The sequence below is a fragment of the Pipra filicauda genome, unplaced genomic scaffold (genome assembly GCF_003945595.2).
Source record: "Pipra filicauda isolate LSUMZ 115617 unplaced genomic scaffold, ASM394559v2 scaffold579_size272245_pilon, whole genome shotgun sequence".
Taxonomy (NCBI): Eukaryota; Metazoa; Chordata; class Aves; order Passeriformes; family Pipridae; genus Pipra; species Pipra filicauda.
In genome coordinates this window covers 207,975-228,392 of record NW_024104730.1, presented here as the reverse complement: position 1 = coordinate 228,392, position 20,418 = coordinate 207,975, and the positions used below count along the sequence as shown (strand labels likewise).

Genomic DNA, 20,418 nt, shown 5'->3' with positions numbered 1-20,418 from the left:
CCCCGCCGCGGCCCGCCGGTACCGGGCGCCGCCGCCGCCGCCCGCCAGGGGGCGCGCGAGCGCCGCCGTGACGTCACGCCACCTCCCCTCCCGCGCGGAAATGACGTCACGCCCGAGGGAAGGACCGGGGGGGGGGGGGAGGAGTTTTTTTAAACACCATCAGCAACCCAGCGTCCTTTTCCTCTTTTATTGTAAAAAAAAAAAAAAAACCACAACGAAAAAAAAAAAAAAAAGAAAACCAATAAAAAAATAATAAAATAAACCGGCGAGCGGGTGTGCACATGCACGCGCGCGCGTGAAAACCCCCCCCTTCCCCCTCCCCTGGCGGCGCCCGCCCGGAATGTGTTTAGAACTCGGGTGTTTTTAGAGCTTTTTTTTTTTTTTTTAGCGATTTCCGGCCTTTTTTTTTAAGGTGTTTTTGTTGTTTGTTTGTTTGTTTGTGAAACTCCGGGGTTAATGAAAGAGAAGGGGAGCGATGGGGGATAGAAGTGGGGGGTGTGGGGTCACTGTAAAGGGGAGGAAAAAGGGGGGAAAAGGGCAGAAAAGAGGGAGGAAAAGGGGGGTGAAAAAGAGGGGGAAAGGAGGGGGGAAAAGGGAGAAAAAGGGAGGGGAAAGAGCGGGAAAAGGGCGAAAAAAGAGCAGAAAAAAGGGGAGGAAAGGGAAAAAAGGGGGAAGGAAAAAGGGGACACACGGAGCTCGCCCCATAGAGCCCCCTCCCCACCCATCCAGCGCCACAGCATCAGGTCCCAGCACCGAGAGGGGTCCAGCAGCACCCGGGGGGCTCAGCCAGGGAACACCCCCGACCCCCCTCACAGCACACCCCTTGCCCGCCTCAAAAACATTTAAATTATATATATATAAAAAAAAAACCAAACATTAAAACCCCCCAAATTGTGCGCACAGGGTTGCTATTTCACAAAAAAAAAAAAAAAAAAAAAAAAAAAAAAAATTCTGCTTTTTAACTCTCCCCCCTCTGCCCCCGCCAACACGATCCAGAGGGGGGGGAAACTCCCCAAAGACGGGGGAAAACACCCCAAAAGTGGCTCCCAGGTGCTTCCAACTTCCCAGTTCCCGTCTGGCTCCGACAAAACCCGCTGTTTATCCCGTTTTCTAACTAAACGCAACACAAAGGCAGCGGCGGGTGAGTCCTGGGGGGACGCGGCACCCCCGGACACCAGGACTGGGCCCTGGTGATCCCCACGGCGATATCCCAAATCCCAAGGCCACGGGAGCGGAGCAGCCGCTGGGGGAGCCTTGGCCGGTGCCAGCGCGGGGGGGACGAGTCCGGGGAACGTTCCAAAACCCAAGAGAACAAAACTGGGATCGCAGAGGAACGAAGCCATCCGTCGGCACGGAGCGGGCGGTTGAGCTGGTGACGGCGGAGCCTCTGGTGACACACGGAGCTCCCGGAGGTGTTCAGAGTCCCCGGCATCTCCGTTATTTCCGACAGGTCCGGTGCGGCGTCTGCTTCTTCTGCACCTCCAGCCGGCAGCGGCTGCGCTCATCCAGCCACGGCAGCTCGAAGTTCCTGCGGGCACAGATGGTGTCACCACAGCACCAGACTGACCAGTGCCCTCCTGGGGGTGACACCAGACTGAGGCCCATCCCATCCCTGTCCCTCGTGCCCCCTGTACTCACTGTGGGGTCAGTTTGGGTAGAGGCCGGCCAAAGGCGACGACGGGCAGGTACGGGGTGATGAGCAAACTTTCCACTGCAGAGAGACACCAGAACGTGAGACCCCCCTGTCTGCACCCCAACAACCCCATCTGCACCCCAGCACCCCTGTCTGCACCCCAACACCCCTGGGCCCCAGCTCACCGTCATCTGGCTCAGGGAAAAATGAGGTAACTTCAGGTTCCGACTCCTGAATCCCTTTCCTTTTGTACATTCGGAGCTGCAGCCGCTGCAGGATTCTCTGTTCCCTGATCCGCTGGATGTCCCACCTGGAAAAATGGGATGGATGGGAAAGTGAGGAGCCACGGGCAGTGAGGATCCCGGGGGGATCAGGGGGCTGTGCCGGCTGCCAGTGACACAGGAGCATCCCTCCTCCCACAGCATTCCCGGCTCCCACCCCAGTTGCACCCTGTCCCATCCTCCTGCTCCTGGTGACACTCCAAGACCCTCCTCTGTGGGACCAGGGACCCCAGACCCCCCTCGGTCCCCTTGCTCCCACCTTTTCCTTCGTTTCTCATCCAGCTCCAGCTTCGCGTGCCGTTTGGAAAAGACGCTGTCGTCCAGGTTCTGCAACGACACCAGACAGGGATCAGCACGTCATCCTGGTGCCAGATCCTGCTCCCACAGCCCCAGGAGGGGCTGGTCCTTTCCCCCCCCAGGTCCAGGAGCGTGGAACACCCAGAAGGCCCCTGTGGCACCACCGGCTCCGATGGGAGCTCCACATACCTCCAGGAGGTCCGAGGGGTTGGGGTCTCTCAGGGGCTCCACGACATGGTCCCTCCAAGACGGAACTGCAGGACGAGAGGGAGGCTGTTACCCCACACTGGGACCTCCACACCCCCTGCCCCACCTTTCCCTCCTATCCCTCCCTCGGAGCACAGCTTGGGATCTCCCAAACCCTCATCCCAAGCCAGGCCAGGCGATGCTGCTGCACCAGGAGCTGGTGGGGGCCTGGGGGGAGGCAGAGCTTGTCGTCACCCCTTTGGCCAAGCACACGAGCAAACCTGAGCCACTTCCAGGGATGTGCTGAGCTCTCCGCACGCCGGAGCACTTGGCCACCTGGCAGGACAGGTACCGGATTCAGGGACAGCGGGTGACCCCGGTGCTGTGGCACGGTGGCATGAGCCAGAGCACGTTTCCCAACCACCCTGGGGAAGTTGCTTCACCCCTCACTCCAACAGACACCAGCAGAGTGAGGCCAGGAGCCCTGCCCAGAGCAAGGTGAGCCGGAGACGAGATCTGGGAGAGCCCAGAGCAGCACCCACCACCGTGGAAGGAGCCAGCAGCGTGGCACCTCTCCCAGCACCACGGGCACTCCCTTTGGGAATCTGGGAGCCCTGTCCCGGATTCAGGATGAAGGTGCTGAGCCGCATTCCCTGGCCAGCTCAGCCCTAGCAGCTTCTCCACCGTTCTCTCCATCCTTACTTGCTACAGTCTCCTCCTTTTTCGGGGAAGGCTCCCGCAGCGGCAGCGGCGACGGGGGCGGCTGGTGCCAGCGGCACAAGTACATTTCGGTGGTGGAGAGATAGGGCAGGTCGTCGGCCTCGCTGCCCAAGCCCTTCTCCTTGGGGTGGGTGCCGGGGCCCTTCGGCGGGGCCGAGGCCCGGAGCGGGGTCTCCAGGAGGGACCGGGGTTTTTCCGGAGTCTCTTGGCTCCGCAGTTCTCGTTTACAAACAGTTTCGGCCAAGGAGCCGCCTGACTCCTCCTTCCCCGGGGAGTGCTTTGGAGTTTTACTCTTCACTTTGGAGAACTCGGACACCAGTTTTTTAACGGGCGTCTTCCTCTCCGCGCTCCCGAACGTCGGCTTCCTGCGGGAGGGAGAGGAGCTGAGCCAGGCATATGGATCCTCACCCTGCACCGGGGCCACCATGGGGGGGTCCAGCACCCCCAAACCTGGGCTGTTGCATCAGGGCAGGACAGAGGCAGTTTCCAGAGGGCCTTCCCCGGAATTTTGGCCCCCCTCCCTCTCCCCCCAGGCTTTCACCAGGTTCCCCAGGATGCAGGGATGTATTCCTAGTGTGCTGGGCAGCCTCTCTGAGCAGCTCAAGGGTCGCTGGGAGCCCCATGGACAGAGGATAAAGCCATAGGGAATGTCCTCCCTTTCCCCCACGCAGCCCCCCAGGCACCCCATACCTTTTATGCCCCTTCCCGTTCCTGCCGTAGGGGAAGTGCTTGGGCTGCAGGGTCGGGGGGGGCTCCAGCAGGTCCTGGGGACACTCTAGAGGCAGCTTCTCACATGCCTCTGCCTCTGGCTTCTCATCCACCTCAAAGCCCTGGAAGATGCGGTGCTTCTCCCGCTCGCTGTCCTTCTTCACCAGCTGCACCCGCCTTTCCATGCGCTCGATCCGCGCCAGGAGCTGCAGGGCAGGTGAGGGAGGGCTCAGTTTGAGGGGGATTCCAATAGAATCATGGAGTGGTTTGGGTTGGAAAGGACCTTAAAACCCATCCAGTCCCACCCCCTGCCATGGGCAGGGACGCCTTCCACTAGCCCAGGTTGCTCCAAGCCCCATCCAACCTGGCCTTGGACACTTCCAGGGCTGGGGCAGCCACAGCTTCTCTGGGCAACCAGAGAATTTGGGGGTCCCAACCTCAGTATCCTCCCCAATGCCGCAGGAGGGAGAGGGGGGTTTGTAACTGCCTGCAGGCTTAGAGAGCACCTGGTGGCACCTGCCTGTGGTCACCTGTCCCCAACTCTCCCCAGCCTCTGTTGCAGCCGGGGGCTGCACTGTTTAGAAAGGGTGGTTTGGACAGTGCAGTGGGGGGGTCCCAGCACCCCCCAGGGACGTGGCTGGGGGGACACCCAGCCTCAGGGAACGGAGCCTGGTGCACTCGGGGTTTGCCAGCCCCACCTCCCCGCCGGTGTCACCCCGCAGGAAGCCCCGGGAAGCCCCTGAAGCGCCATCACGGCCTCACCACAGCGGCTCCTCCATGTTGGGGGATGCGGCATCGCCTGCGGCGGCACCACGTGGGGTGTCCCTGTCCTTCCCGCCACAACCTGGGCCACCACCGCTGCCACCGCAGCCACCACCGCAGCCACCACCGCCTGATGGCACACGGCCACGGCGCCGTGGGGCTGGCAGGGGGTGACCCACGGCCGCGGGGGGAGGCAGACACGATCAGGGCACGCACAGCGTCCATGGGGTGACACGGGCAGCACACCCCGGGGGAGAGGGGGGGCACAGCTCAGCTGAGCCGTGGGGGCCCCGCAGTGCCCCCCCATGAAGGCTGGCAGCCTCTCGGGGCCGTGGGGGATGCCAGACCGCCGGGCTGGGCTGGGGGCAGTCCCCCCTCAGTGCGCGGCCCCGAGCAGCGGGGCCGTGTCCCGCCCGGTGCCCGCAGTGCCGCGGCCGCTTTAAGGGCCCCCCCCGCCGGTCGCCACGGTGACGGGCGGCGGCCCGTTAACCCCCGACGGCCCGCCCCGCCCCCGCCCTTTGTGCCCCCGCGCCCTTTGTCTGGGGGGGGGGGGGGGCTGCGACCCCCGGGGGGCTCCCAGCCCTGGGGGGGGAACACAGACCCCTGGGGCACTCCCAGCCCTGGGGGGGAGAAGCCCAGCCCTGAGGGGGCACCGATCTCGAGGGGGGGGCAGAGACCCCCCGGGAGAACCCAGCCCTTCAGGGGGCACCCAGACTGGGGGGGCGGGGGAACCACCCCTCGGGGAGAGTATTGCCCCGGGGGGTGTTTAACCCCTTGGGGAGGGGGGCATCAACTCCCTGGGGGGGAATGTACCTCCTGACTACCTTGGGGAGGGGGGCAGATCCCCCTCCCGCCGGGGGTGTTACTCCTCAGTGCTGGGTGGGGGTATTAACCCCTGGGGTGCCACCAAGGGTCGTTAACCCCCCCAAGGAGGAATTAACTGCGGGTGTACCACGAGGGGAGAACAGTAACCCCCGATGTGGGGCATTAACCGCCACGGGGGGTGGGGGGTGATTAACCCCTGGGGTGCCACAGGGGGGAGAAGGTTAACTGCCACAAGGGGCACATCGACCCCCCAAGGGGGGGCATTGAGATCTGGGGTGACGGGAGGTGAGTGTTAACCCCGATGGGGGGGACATTAACCCCCAAAGAGGGAGGGGCATTAACTCTTAAGGGGGGCAGAGTTAACCCCCAAAGAGGGAGGGCATTAACTCTTAAGGGGGGCAGAGTTAACCCCCAAAGAGGGGGGGGCATTAACTCTTAAGGGGGGCAGAGTTAACCCCCAAAGAGGGGGGGCATTAACCCCTAGGGGTGCAGAATTAACCGACAAAGAAGGGGTGTGTTAATCCTCAACGGGGCGAAATCAACCCCTCAAAGAGGGGTGGAAACAACCCCTGAAGAGGGGTGGCATTAACCTCCAAAGAGGGGGGGCAGTAACCCCAAAATAGAGGGGCAATAACTCCAAAGAGGGGGGGCCATTAACCCCTTGAATATCTTTCCTGTTGGTGGGCAGAATCCCACCAGAATCCCTGGAAACCATGGGTGCTGGGGGGGGTGGGTTGGAGGGGGCATTAACCATTTGGGGGGGATTAACCCTGGGGAGGGGGGTCATCCCGGGGGGGGGTGGTTTAACCTGTGAGAGGAGTTAACCCTGTGAAGGGGGTTAACCCCTTCCGTGCCGCATTCCCGCCTCCCTGCCCGGTACTTCCCCCCCCCTCGGTGCTTCCCCCCCTTCCCCGGGCGTACCGTGTCGCGCTCGGCCCGGAGCTCCTCGATCTGCCGCTCCTTGGCCTGCAGCTGCTGCTGCTGCTGCTCGATCAGGTCCAGCTGGAGCAGCAGGATCTGCCGCAGGCAGGCGGCCTGCCCGGGCGACCCTCCGCCGGCGCCCATCGCTGCGCGGGCCGCGGGCCGCCGCTTCCCCGGCTCCGCGGGCCCCGCTCCCGGCCCCGGCCCCGCTCCCGGCCCCGCCGCCGCCGCCTCCCCGGGCAGCCCGCCCGCATCCCCCGCCGCGGCCCTGCCCCCGCCGGCCGCCGGCCCCGCCGCGGCCCCGCTCCGCTCCCGCTCCGCCACCCCGCAGCCGCGGCCCGTGTGTGCCCCCAGCGGCGGCGGGGCCCGGGGCCGCCGGGCCGGCGGAGCGGGGCCTTCCTCCCCCTCCTCTCCCCCCTCCTCCTCCTCCTCCTCCCCGCCCGCCCCCTCGGGCCGCCGCCGCCCGCCCCCCCGGAACGCCGTGGACCGCATGGCCGGGGCCCCGTTACCGCGCGCCGGCAGCGCGGGGCGGCGGCGCGGGGGGCGCCGGGGGCATCGGCGCGGAGCGGCCCCCGCCCCGGGGACGGCCCGCGCGGGGACGAGCGGCGCGGGGGGGGGGCGGCGGGGCGGGGGTCGGTACCGGGCACGGGACCCCGGGTACCGGCGAACGGGGCCCGGCGCGCATGCGCCGGCGGCGGTGGGGGCGGTGGGATCCCCGGGGGTGAGGAGCGGGGCGGGGGCCCGGTGAGGACCCCCCGGCACGGAGCCCCCGCCGCTACCCGCGGGCCGGGGGGGTGGTCGCGGCACGCGGACGCGCGTGGGGCGGGTGGGGGGTCCCCGCGCTGCAGTACCCGGGGCGGCCGCCCGGGGGCTCCCGAGCGCGGCGGTACCGCCGCTCCGCGCCCGCCCCCGCCCCACGGGGGGGTCTCGGGTCACGGGCCGGTCCCGGGGCGGGGGCACCCCCGGACCGGGGGACAGCGGAGCTGGCACCCACCCGCGGTCACGGGCAGGTCCTGCGGCAGGGCAGGGGGACCCCGGAACCGGGGGACGGAGGTGCTGGGACCCCCCCGTTACGAACGAGACGGGGGTTGTTCCGCTGTGACCCACGGAGTCTGTACACCGCCGGTGCGCACACCCAGCCCCCGGACACACACAGACACACACACACAGCTCTGCAGTTCCTGGTGTGCAAGGACATGCACGCGCACACACACACACAAACCCGCGGCGCCCCCTCCGCAGAGGCTGCAGCCCCAGCACACACTTATGTGCACGTACATGCACTCACACTCCTGTACATACATGCACATACTTGCACACGCACACGCGTGTGTGTGTCCCCAGGGAGGGCCTGCACCCCCCACTGCAGCACATGCAGGCACTGCAGCCCCTGCACATGCACAGCCCCCCTCCCAGACCGCAGCCCCAGAGCACACGTATGTACACACGTGCACCTGTGTGGACACATATACACATGCACCCCCAGACTGCAGCCACAGAGCACACATATGGATGTGTGTTTCATGTATGGACATGTATGCACACACACGCCCCGGGCTGCAGAGCACACATACTGACGTGTATGCACATGTATGGACATGTATGTACACGCACACACACCAGACTGCGGCCCCAGAGCACACGTATGGACGTGTATTTGCATGTACGGACATGTATGTACACGTATACACACACAGAGTATCATTTCCCGCCCCCCCCCGTGCTGAAACTCCACCCCCCTGCAGCACACGGGGTCCGTGTCACTGGGGACACACAGGGGACACGCGTGGCACGTGCCGGGGACGCACAGGGGACACGTGGGGGACGCGTCTCTCCGCGGAGCTGTGTTCAGGGACACTCACAAACACACACACAGGGGGGGTCCCCCTTCACCCAGCCCCCCCGTGAGCCTCGGGGTACCCCTGTGTGCGGTGCCCGGGTCACGCCCATGGTGCCCCCGCCCTGGTGTGGTGCGGGGAAAGCCCCTGCACCGTCTCTGCCGTGCTGTGGGTCACACCAAGCCTTGCCAACAGCTGTGCCCTCAGCATGTGCACACATGTGGCCACGGTCGGACACGGGGGGGGGTTGTGGTTGTCCCCCCACATGATTGTGCACATACACACGCATGGCTGTGTTCATGCACACGCGTGTGCTTGTGCAAACGTGTGACTGCTCATCCACATACATGACCATGGTTGTATGTAGTCATGGCTGTGCTCACACACACACAACACGTGGCTGTGTTTGCACACACACATGGCTGTAGTTGTGCACACATGTGACTGTGCTCACGCACCCCCCCAGCCAAGTTCATACACACACGTGGCCCTCCTCGTACACATACCTGTGATTGTGCACGCGTGTGTCTGTGCTCACACGCACACGTGACCGTGGTTGTACATGCATGGCCATGCTCTCACACACACACACACACACAGCTGTGCTCACACACACACGTGCCTGCGCTCACACACACATGTAGCCATGTTCACACACATGACCGTGCTCTCACACACACAGAGCCGTGCTCACACACACACGTGCCTGCGCTCACACACACATGTAGCCATGTTCACACACATGACCGTGCTCACACACACACACTGCCGTGCTCACACGCACAATTGGCTCTGCTCATACATACACACAGAGCCGTGTTCACACACACGCGTGGCTGTGCTCACACACAAAGCCGTGTTCACACACACGCGTGGCCTTGCTCACACGCACATCCGTGCCCGCGCACACGGTTGCCGTGTCCCTGCCGTGCCCGCTCCGCCGGGCCGGTGCCGGTGCCCGGTGCCCATCCCTGCTGCGGCAGGCCCACGTGCCGGCCGGCGCCTGCCCGCACATGGCTCTGCAGCAGGGAGGCTGCTGGGGCTAAAAATGGAGCAGGGCGCACATGCCAGCGCCACGTGACGCGCATGGAGAGGGCTCCCCGCGAGAGGAGGAGGAGGAGGAGGAAGAGGAGGAGGAGGAGGGAGCCCGCTCACATGGGCTGGTACAGATGCCAACCGGGCCGCCGGCCACGACGCCGCGGCCGCTGTGTGACCTGTGGTGGGGGGCTGACGGGGTGCCCCCCCCCACAAACACATTTGACCTTTGGGAAGGTCAAACATGGGGCAACGGGGGCGTGGGAAAGGGGAGGAGGGTTCCCAGGTGGGGGTCCGAGGTGGGGGGTCCAGAGGCTGAAGAAGCCCCAGATGCTGCCCCAGGTCCTTTGTGAGGTCCTGTGGCTGCAGAGGGAACATAAACACATGAGATCTCGGGGGGGGGCAGGTGAGGGGGCCCCCTGCTGCTCCCCCTGAGGGGACTCCCCAGACCCCCCTACATGGTGAACACACTGGGGTTCACCATCCCCTGGAGGTCCTGCACCCCTATATTGCAGCATCACCCCAATTTCTGGGTCCCTGCACCCCTGAACCCTCCCTGAGGTCCCTGCACCCCCAGACCCTGCACCCCTGCACCCTTCTGGGGTCTCTGCACACCTTGATCCTGTACCCCTTTTTGGGTCCCTGCACTCTTCTGGGGTGCATTCACCCCTAAATCTTGCACCTCCACGAATCTGTGCACCCCTGCACCCCCAGATCCTGCACCCTCCTGGGGGTCCCTGCACTCCCAGATCCTGCACCCCCTGACTCTGCACCTTCGGGGGTCTCTGCCCCCCAACTCCAGTCTGCCCCATCCCACGGTTCTGGGATGCATTGGGGTGCCCCCGGCTGCCTTGGGGTGCCCCCACCCGCCGTGGGGTGCCCCCGGCCGGGGCCAGGCTTGCCTTGTTTACCCGATTTTTCCCGTTCCCGGGGAGGGAGGGCGATTCTGGCAGCGGGAGCTGCTGTCCCGGCCAAGAGCCGGGGGCCGAGCCAAGGCTGCTCCCAGAAGGAAAACACCCCAAACCCACCCCAAACTCCAACCCCACGACCACCCTCCTGGTCCCTCGCAGCGGCACCGGGGCTGCTGCAGCGTCCCGCCCCCCCCTGCCGCCCCCCCCACTGCCGTCAGTAGGGACGGATGAAAGGGGGCTCAGGGGTGCAGGACCCCCAAGTGGGTGGGACCCAGCACCTCTGCCCTCCCACACTCGCAGCTCTGGGTGGGGAAACTGAGGCACGATGTGCGTAGGGTGACACGGGGACACAGCTGGACCCGGTGTCCCCAACTCCACGGGGCTGTTGCAGCCCCACGATGGGTCTGGGGGTGTCCAAGTGAGTCTGGGAGTGCAAAGCTGGGGTCCTGTCCCCTGCCAGCCCCAGTGCCCGGCCCCGGGACAGATTGGGGGGAGGGAGTGACAGGCAGGAACGAACCCCTGTTCCCTGCGGAGACGCCCCCCCCCTTTTCCTGGAAAAGGTTCAACAAGGTAAACAAGGCTCCAGCCCGGAGTAAAAATAAACCCTCGGCACGCAGGCGCCGGGCGGGAAGCGGGGCGAGCGTCACGCGGCACGGCCACGGCACCGGCACCGAGCACCGGGCACCCCTCACCTCGCACCGGGCACCCCTCACCCCGCGCCCCGACAGCGGCCCCACCGCCCCACCGCTGCCTCCCGTTCCCCTGGAGCAGTGGCAGGGGAAGGGGATGGGATCAGTCCCCCCCGCAGGGGGTGCTGGAAGCTGGGGGGAGGAGGGGGCTGCAGTTGAGGGGCCACGGCATGGGAAGGGCAGGGGCACAGCCCGTGGCAGGGACTGGGGTGAGACGTGTGTCCCCCTGACATTCCGGGCACCCCACGGCATCCCGGCACTGTGGGACAGGGCAGAACTGGGCTGGGGGGGCAGAGACCGCGGGAGGTGCAAGGTCTGGGGGTGCAGGGACTGCAGGAGGGTGCAGGGGGGCACGATCTGGGTTTGCAGGATGTGGAGGTGCACAGATCCGTGGAGGTGCAGGATGCATTATGTGATGACCTTGGGGGGCCTTGAGGTGCCCCTCTGCGCCATGGACTGGTTGGCACGGGCACTGCCATGATGAAAGGGCACGGGGACCCTCGGGGACCCCCCCCCCGAGCACAGACCCGGCCTCTGGGGGGTGCTCGGGGCAGCTCAGCTGCAGCGCCCCGCTGTCCCGGTGGTTCTCCTGGTCTCTCTCCCCCACCCTGGTCCCCATGGGTGGTCCCAGAGTCGGGATATCCCGGGAATATCCCGGCTGTGCCCAGCCTGAGGTCCCTGCTCACAGCACTCTCCCCCTGCCCCCACCCCGTGCCGGGGTCCCAGCCCCACGGCGGGACCCCACAGTGGGACCCCAGGGGGTTTATCCCGTCCCTCCCAGCCCCACTCCCGTCCCGTGGATCCCTGAGGGATCAGGGTCCAGCCGAGCATCCCTGGCGCCGTGTCCCGTGTGCCGCAGCGCCGTGCGCAGGCATGTTTTCCCGATCCAGACGTGCGGCTGAGTCACGGATAATCACCGGGAACGTGCCGGGAGGGGAACGAGGCGCCGCGTGGGGCCGCGGGCACCTGCACGGTCGTGACAGCCTGGGCAGGGCCCCGCTGGAAGCGGGGATAGGGCAGGAAGGGCCCCTCGCCCCGGGACCGGCGTCCCCCCGGGTCCCCCCGGTCCCATGCCAGCCTGGCCCCACACATCCTTCCGGGAGCTGCCGCGGTTCTCCCGGCCGGAGGTGCCCCGGCACCGCTCAACCGCCCGCTGACTCAGGGCGAGAGCATGTCCTGTGGGATGTCGGGGTGTTCCCACCGCGCCAAAAGCCGGGGGCACTCTCGGCATCCCCCCCCCCCGGGGACCCCCAGCTGAGGAACGGCTCCGCACACCCAAAAGGGCTGGTGCCGGGGGGTCCTTGGGCGGCAGAGCTCCGGCGCTTCCCCCCCACCCCGGGCACCCCGCACAGCCGGGGCACCGGAGGCCTCCCTCTCCCGTGGGATTAGCTCCGAGGATTTCCCGGCTCTGGCACATCCGTGCTCTGCTCCTTCTCCTCCTGGCTGGGGGCCAGGACAGCGCCCGGCACGTGGCATCCAGGAGAGTGCTGGCACCCCCAAAACCCTCCCCGCGGGGGGGGGGGAGGCCACGATCACCCACGGAGCCCCCGGTGCCACCGGGCTGGGCTGGCCCCGGCGCTGCGACCCAGATCTGCCACCGGCTCTGCTCTGGCACCGCGTCGCCGCAGCCCCCGCGGCAGCCGGGAGCGGGGCCAGGCTGGGACGTGGATGCCAGGCACGTGCCACAGCGGGCACCCGCCGTGGGCAGCGTGGGGACAGCAGGGACTGGGCAGGGGGACATTGCGGGGGGCAGTGGGCAGGGGTCCGGCTGTGCCAGGGGCTGTGCCATGCACAGTCCTCTCTGCTGCGGGGGGGGGGGGGCCTGCGGGGCTGGGGCCACGCTGGTGGGCAGAGGAGATGGTGCCGTGCAGGGTGACAGGGGTACCTGGGGGTCACTCGTGCACAGGACAGTGCTTTGAGGGGTGACAGGGGTATCTGAGTGTCCTCAGTTCAGGGGATAGTGCCTTGAGGGGTGACAAGAGTGCCTGGGGGTCCCCAGTGCAGGGGCAGTGCCATACGGGGTGACAGTGCCACCTGGGTGTCCCCAGTGCAGGGGACGGTGCCATGCAGGGTGACAGGGATACCCGGGGGTCCCCAGTGCTGTGCCGGGTGACACAGGTGCCCAGGTGCCCCCAGGGGATGGTGCCATGCACAATGACAGCGCTATGCCTGGGTCTCCCCGGTGCAGGGGACAGCGCCACGCTCAGGTGTCCCCAGTGCGGGTGACAGCGCTGTGCAAGGTGACAGGGCTGCCACTGCCGCGCCTGGGGGGTCCCCGGTGCAGGGGACAGCGTCGTGGCAGTGACAGAGGTGCCGAGCGCTGCACCCAAGTGTCCGCAGTGCAGGGCACAGCGCTGCGCCCGGGGGTCCCCGACGCAGGGGCGACACGAGGGGCACCCGGCGCTCCCGGTGCAAGGCACCGGCGCGGGTGCCGGTCCCCGCGGTCCGTCAGGCGGCCCCGGTGTGGGGGTCCCCGCCGAGCCCGGGCTCCCCGGCGGCGGCGCGGGGCCGGGGCCGCCGGCGGAAAGTGTGTCACTGGGGCACGAGGCTGTCCCCGGGAATCACATGGGGGAGGCGGCGGCGCCGCGTGCGGCCCAGTGCGCAGCCGCGGCCGGTGCGGGGGGCGGCGGGGCGGGCGGCGGGCGCACAACAGCCCGCACCGGGCGGCGGCGCGGCACGGCTCTGCTCCGCTCCGCTCCGCTCCACTCCGCGCCGGGAGGCTCACGGGGCCCCGGACAAGGATGGCGGCCCCCGAGACAGGCAGCACAGGTCAGTGCCTCCCCGGAGCCCCTCACCCCCGCGACCACCGTGCGGGCACCGGCAGCGGTCCCCCCCCCCCCAGCACCGGAGCGCATCGGGGGGCAGCGCCCCGGGACCGCGGCGAGGGGCTGCGCGCTGAGACCGCGAGTTGGAGGGGTCCGGACACCGGGACCGTGGGGGTCCCGCACGCCCGACCGGGCAGGATGCGCACCGGGACAGCGTCCCGGAACGGGGCACCGTCCTACCGGGACCGGAGGGTCCTGCAGAGCGGGGTAAGGCTCGGACAGGGGGGCCGGGGTGTCCCCGGGAGGAGGGTAGGGAGGGGTGTGCGCCGGCACCGCGGGTCTTGCACACCGGGACGACCTGAACACCGGCACCGGGGCGCTACGGTGTCCGGGGAAGGAGAGATGGAGAGCGGGACCGGGAGTCCTGAACGCCGCGGCGCGCTGGACGCGGGGGTAGGAAGAGTGAGAACAGGGATCGGTGTCCCGGAACGTCCCGGACAACAAGAGAGGGGTGTCCCGGGCTGCGGGACCGGAGGGGAGCGCGACGGGACTGAGGTGTCCCGGAAACCGGGAATTCCCGAACGCCGGGGCGCGCTGGACGTGGGGGTAGGAAGGGTGACAACCAGGATTGATGTGACCCGGACAGCAGCACCGGAGAGGAGCGGGGCGGCTCCGGGGCAATGACCCGGGAAGCGGGACCGGAGGGGAACGCGCCGGCATCGGTGTGTCCTGGGTGGTGGGACCGGAGGAGACCGCTCAGGGTGACCGTAGGGGACCGCGGCGGGACCGGCGTGTCCCTGTCAGCGGCACCGCGGGCACCAGGCAGCCCCGCGGGGCGGCCGAGGCGATGTCACTGCGTGTCGGGGCTCCCCGCGCGCACCGGGAAGGGACGGGGACAGTGGGGGAGGACGGGGACCGGAGGCGGTGCTGGCCCCCCCCGCTCCCCCGTGTCCCCCCCCGCACGTGTCCCCCTCCCCGCCGCTGCCACGTGCGGAGTTTGTTTTCCCCGCAGCCCCGCCCCGCCCCCTTCTATTGGCCGCCGCGTGACGTCACCGATGACGTCACACGCGGGACCGGGGACGCCGCCGCTCATTTCGGGTGGTGGGGAGGGGGGGAGGCCCTGTCTCCGGGGTAACCAGAAGGGGCGGGGCCGAGCACCGGGCCAATGAGGGCGAGGGGGGCGTGGTAAAGCGTGAAGGGGCGGGGCCGAGGGCGGCCACGTGCGGCGGGAGCACGTGGGGCGGCGGCGTGAGGCCGCCTGAGCTTGCGGGAGGGGGGGATGCTGCGGGGTGGCTGTTTGGGGGGGGTTCCCGGTGTTTTGGGGTCAGGAAGAGTCTTCCCCTTCTGGGGCAACCCTCTGGGGGAGATCCCCTGCACCCCGAAGCGGGGGGGGGGGTCCCGGGGCTTCGGGGTGCAAGGGATCCCCCCATTATTTTGGTGTGTCAGCAGCTGGGGGTCCCTCGAATCAGCTGTCGTGGGGTTGGGACCCACTGTCCCCGATTCAGTGACCGCCTTTGGAGGTGGTTCAGTGAGGGGGGGTGGTGGGGGAATGGTGACAAGCTGGCTCCGGCGCGTGGCATCTGTGCCGGCGGCACCGTGTGCGGCGGGAGACACATGGCCCCGGTGATCCCGTGTGTCCCCGACATCGCCATCCACGTGTCCCAGCCCGGAGTCGTGTCCCGGTGCTGCTGTCCCTGCCCCGTGAGTGGGGTGACAACGACTATGACTTCAGCCAGGGGCCATGCACATGCACCCCTCGCCACCCCGGTACTGCTCCCCACTTTTTGGGGGTCCCCCACGCAGCTCCTCAGCCCTGCAGTGGGGAAGAATCTCCCCAAATGAGGGGGCTGTGCTGGGATAATCCAGGTGCCACGCTGGGATAATCCAGTGCTGCTGCACTGGGATCACCCCAATGCCACAGGGGGCTGCACTGGGATCACCCCAGTGCCACAGGGGGCTGCACTGGGATCACCCCAATGCCACAGGGGGCTGCACTGGGATCACCCCAGTGCCACAGGGGGCTGCACTGGGACCACCCCAATGCCACAGGGGTTGCGCCGTGCGGCTGTACCAGGAGCTGTGGGTGGGAGCTCGGCTGTGCCGTGGGCACGGAGCCAGGGACGGCGGGAGTAACTCCTGTGACCTCCTGATTTCACCTCTCCCGAGGGTTCCCAACCCACATTCCTCCTGCAGGCAATTCCGGGGTGCCCTGCCTGTGTCCCCAGCCGGCACGCACCCAGATAAACCCGGCTGTCCCCGGCCCACGTGGGCTCGGCACCCGTGGCGCCCGGTGGGTGCGGTGCCTGACTCAGGGTGGGCGGTGCACGTGCGGCGCTGCGGGATGCCCTTGGATCCGGGATGCATCCGGGGTGCTTCCCTGGGGACCCCCCGCCGCCTGGGGCTTCCATCCTCCTCCAGGGGGTTTTCCCTGCCTGGGCTGGGGGAGGCTGAGCTTGGTGCAGCTTGGTACATGAGTGGTCCACCGGGATGCCCGTGGATCCTGGATCCAGGATGCGTTCGTGATCCTTCCCTGTGGATCCCGCCCCGCTTGGAGCTGCAGTCCCCCTCATCGGGGAGTCCCCCGTTTTGTGGGGGAGGAGGCTGAGCCTGGCACAGCTCAGTACATGTGTAGCCCCGTGGGTTTCCCGTGGATTTGGGTGCTTCCCTGGGGATCCCACCCTACACAGGGCTGTGATCCTGCTCACGGTGGGGGGAGGCTGAACCTGGCACAGCTCAGTGCATGTGTGGCCCCGCAGGATGCCCGTGGCTCCAGGTTGCCGATGGATCCGGGGTGCTTCCCTGGGGATCCCACCCACCTCCCGGGGTTTCCCCCTCCATGAACTGGGGAGGCTGAGCCCGGCACAGTCAGTGCATGAGTAACCCCTCGCTCTTTGCAGGTGGGGTGATCAGCTACGTGGGCTCCAGCGGCGCCTCTCCCACCCGGACCAGCCCCGTCTCCCTCTGCAGCGACAGCTCCAACGGCAGCTCCCAGTCGGGATCCCAGCCCTTCCCCACGTACTTCCCCCCGTCGCCCACCGGCTCCCTCCAGGATTCCCGCGCCTACGGCGGGGGCTCGCTGGCCCCCCATGAGGACGGCTCCCCTTCTTCCTCCTCCTCATCCTCCACCTCCTCCTCCTCGTCGTACGGCTCCTCGGTGAACTTCCCCGGGGTGCAGCCGGTCCCCGCGGACGAGCGGCGCCGCAGTTCACCCAGCAAAGCCGGCAGCACCGTCACCAGTGAGTGGGGCTCACGGGGGGGCGGCGGGCGGGCCCCCCACCCCGCCGAGGGCACCCCGGGACCCCGCTGACCCCGGTCCCCCCGCAGAGCTCAACGGGATGGTGCTGCTCTGCAAAGTGTGCGGGGACGTCGCCTCCGGCTTCCACTACGGTGTCCACGCCTGCGAGGGCTGCAAGGTACTGGGATGGGGCCGGGCATGGGGCACGGACCTCCCGTCACGCTGGGGGGACTCCCAGTGACCCTCCCTCCCACCCCGCAGGGCTTCTTCCGCCGCAGCATCCAGCAGAATATTCAGTACAAGAAGTGCCTCAAAAATGAGAACTGCTCTATCGTCCGCATCAACCGCAACCGCTGCCAGCAGTGCCGCTTCAAGAAGTGCCTGCTGGTCGGCATGTCCCGCGACGGTGAGCTCGGAGGGACCCCCGCAACCCCCACCCCGAGCCGGGGGGCTCCTCTGGGGGTGGGATTCCCTGTGCCCAGGCTCTGCGTCCCCTCCCGGGATGCCCAGGGCTGTACATCCCCTCCAGAGTCAGGTTCCCCCGGCTGTGCTGGGTGCTCTGCCTGTCCCGTGGGATGTGTCCCCCTCTTCCTGGGATGGGTCCCCACCGTGGTTGGAGTGGCATGTCCTCTCCTGGGATGGATCCCCCCCATGCTCAGGGCACTGCATCCCCTCCCAGGATGGAAACCCCATGCCCAGGGCTCCCTGCCCCCTCCTGGGATGGGTCCCACAGTGCCCAGGGCTGTGTGTCACCTCCAGGACGGGGGTAGGGATGCAGCCCCGCTCCCAGCAGCCCCTGGCCCCCCATGGCACAGGTCTGGGGGGGGTCGCCGTGCCCGCTGCCGCCGGTGTCCCCCCCTAACGCCGGTGTCCCCCCACAGCCGTGCGCTTCGGGCGCATCCCCAAGCGGGAGAAGCAGCGGATGCTGGCGGAGATGCAGAGCGCCATGGGCGGCATGGCCAGCGCCCCACCTCCGATGCCCGGCCCCGGCGAGGGTCCCACCGTGGGCGGGGGCCGCGCGCCGCCCCCCGGCCCCCCGCCGCTCGCCCCCCCCGCCTGCTTCTCCCAGTTCCCCCAGCAGCTGACGCCCCCCCGCTCGCCCAGCCCCGGGGGGGCCACCGAGGACGTCATCGCGCAGGTGGCCAAGGCCCACAAGGAGATCTTCATCTACGCCCACGACAAGCTGGGACCCCCCCCCGCCTGCGACAGCGGCCTCCTGCGCTGGGACGCGCCCCCCGCCTGGGCCCCCGGCCCCCCCGAGCCCCGGCTCTGCCCCGCCGCCTACCCCGAGCCCCCGGCCCCGCGGGGGTGCCCCTGGCCCCGCGGCCCCAAGGACGTCCTGCCGGTGAGTGCCCGGGGGCTCCTGCTCCCCGTGGGGTATTTTTAGCTGCTTATTGCACTAATCCCCTTGCGGGTGCCCCCCTCCCTTCCCGCTGTGATGGTGGGGCTGGGGGTGCCCCGGGTGCCCGCTGACCCCCCACCTCCTGCAGGCGTGTCCCATGAACAGCCACGTTCCCGGGCGCAGCGGGCGCTCCGTGCAGGAGATCTGGGAGGATTTCTCCCTCAGCTTCACCCCCGCCGTCCGCGAGGTCGTCGAGTTCGCCAAGCACATTCCCGGCTTCCAGGCGCTGTCCCAGCATGACCAGGTCACCCTGCTCAAGGCTGGCACCTTTGAGGTATGTCCTGGGATGGCAAGGGCTTGATGCAGGGCATGGTGCCCTATGGCATTGCGTGGTGCCCCAAAGCCTGACACGATCCCTCTGGCATTGCACAATGCTCCATGTACTGGCATGGAGCCCCAAAGCATGGGCACAGTGGCCCAGATCATGGCATTGCAGTGCCCCACATATAGGAGCCGTGGCACAGAACTCGTCCCTGCATGATGCTCCATGACATGGCACAGTGCCCCACATTTGGGAGCCATGGACTGGAGTGTGGCACTGCCTGGTACCCCACGGTGCCCATGGCATTGCCTGGTGGCCCACGGCACTGCAGTGCCTGACACGTGGCAGCCGTGGTATGGAGCATGATGCCCACGGCATGGTGCCCCACATTTGGGAGTCAGGGACTGGCATGAAGCCCCTGGTGTCCCACGGCAATGTAATGCATATGGGAACTGTGGCATGAAGCATTGCATGGTGCCCATGGGATGGTGTGGTGCCCCACAGCACGGCATGGGATCCCAACCCGCACGTTCGGGAACTGTGGCACGGAGCACAGAGCCCCTGGCGTGGCACGATGCCCCGTGGGCTGGCACGGAGCCCCACGGCACTGCAGTGCCCCACATTTGGGAGCCATGGCAGGGAGCCCGGTGCCCTCGGTGCCCCTGTCCTGCCACGGTGCCCCATCCCAGTGCCCACACGCTGCCCACCCCGCAGGTGCTGATGGTTCGCTTCGCGTCGCTGTTCGACGTGAAGGAGCAGACGGTGACGTTCATGAGCCGCACGCGGTACGGGCTGGAGGAGCTCTGGGCCATGGGCATGGGGGACCTGCTCGGGGCCATGTTCGACTTCAGCGAGAAGCTCAGCGCCCTCGAGCTCAGCGATGAAGAGCTGGGGCTCTTCACCGCCGTCGTCCTCGTCTCGGCAGGTGGGCTCGGGGGGTTTTTGGGGGGAGATTGAGGGGTTTGGGGGTGAGATCGTGGGAGTTTGGGAGGGGATCAGAGAGCTTGGGGTTGGGATCATGGGGTTTGGGGAGTGTTCAGGGGTAGGACTGGGGGATTTCTGTAAAGGATCAGGGGTTTCAGAGGGGGATTTGCAGGTTTGGGGAGGAATTAGGGGTTCGAGGGGGAGATTGGGGGTTGGGGGGGTGGGATCAAGGTGATGAAGGTGAAAGAGAGTCGGGGTTCAGGGACAAAATCGTGGGGAGTGGACGTGGGAGCAAGAGGTCTGGGGGAATTGTGGCTGGGATAGGGGGTTCAGAGTGGGATTCAGCGGGAATTGAGGGGTTGGGTTGGATGTGGATCAGGGGGTTCAGGGATAAGGGTGGGATTGGGGTGATGCCGGGGTGGGATCAGGGGGTTTTGGGGGTGGAACCGGTGTGTCCCTGCTCTGCCCCTGACACCCTGCTCCCGCAGACCGCTCGGGCATGGAGGACACGGCGTCGGTGGAGCAGCTGCAGGAGACGCTGCTGAGGGCCCTGCGCGCCCTCGTGCTGAAGACGCGCCCGGCCGAGACCTCGCGCTTCACCAAACTGCTGCTGAAGCTGCCGGACCTGCGCACCCTCAACAACCTCCACTCCGAGAAGCTGCTCTCCTTCCGCATCGACGCCCAGTAGTGCCCCCTGGACCCCCCTGCAGCCCCCCCCCGCGCACCCCTGTACATACACCACAGCGGGGGGGGACACACAGACCAACCCCTGGGGCAGCACCGACCCCATGGACTCACAGGGATTCACCCTTAAGGTGGGCGCCGGGACGCTGGGACCCCCCCGCCCCCCCCCCAAATCGGGTGCCAGCCCCACGGCTCCGCTGGCAGCGCCGGGGGGTCCCCTCGCCCTGATCCCCCCCAGCTCCAGCGGCCGAGGGTGGGACGCAGTGGCCGGATCCAGCCGTGCTGGGTGGGGCGGGTTTGGGGCGTGGTGTGTGGGGGGGGGTTTGGTTGGTTGGTTTTT

General features: G+C 67.5%; 2 protein-coding genes across 4 annotated transcripts; one reads left to right on the top strand and one right to left on the bottom strand.

Moving 5' to 3' along the window:
• Window positions 1-954: 954 nt before the first annotated feature.
• On the bottom strand, window positions 955-6,516 carry MSL1 (MSL complex subunit 1). Of its 3 annotated transcripts, none has more exons than XM_027746901.2 (8): window positions 6,334-6,516; window positions 3,808-4,031; window positions 3,100-3,482; window positions 2,401-2,465; window positions 2,174-2,241; window positions 1,819-1,943; window positions 1,639-1,711; window positions 955-1,528 (listed from the first exon to the last, which is right to left on the bottom strand). In XM_027746901.2, the coding sequence occupies exons 1-8, from the start codon at window positions 6,475-6,477 to the stop codon at window positions 1,438-1,440; spliced, it is 1,173 nt and encodes a 390-aa protein (XP_027602702.1). In that variant the 5' UTR covers window positions 6,478-6,516; the 3' UTR covers window positions 955-1,437. The 3 variants fall into 3 exon arrangements, with proteins under 3 accessions (XP_027602702.1, XP_027602708.1, XP_027602695.2); XM_027746907.2 differs by lacking the exon at window positions 6,334-6,516 and adding an exon at window positions 5,401-5,500; XM_027746894.2 differs by lacking the exon at window positions 6,334-6,516 and adding an exon at window positions 4,588-4,930.
• A 6,970-nt stretch (window positions 6,517-13,486) lies between these two features.
• On the top strand, window positions 13,487-20,418 carry NR1D1 (nuclear receptor subfamily 1 group D member 1). The gene is made up of 8 exons (XM_027746738.2): window positions 13,487-13,575; window positions 16,469-16,807; window positions 16,896-16,984; window positions 17,068-17,212; window positions 17,688-18,151; window positions 18,297-18,482; window positions 19,185-19,395; window positions 19,883-20,418. The coding sequence occupies exons 1-8, from the start codon at window positions 13,548-13,550 to the stop codon at window positions 20,080-20,082; spliced, it is 1,662 nt and encodes a 553-aa protein (XP_027602539.2). The 5' UTR covers window positions 13,487-13,547; the 3' UTR covers window positions 20,083-20,418.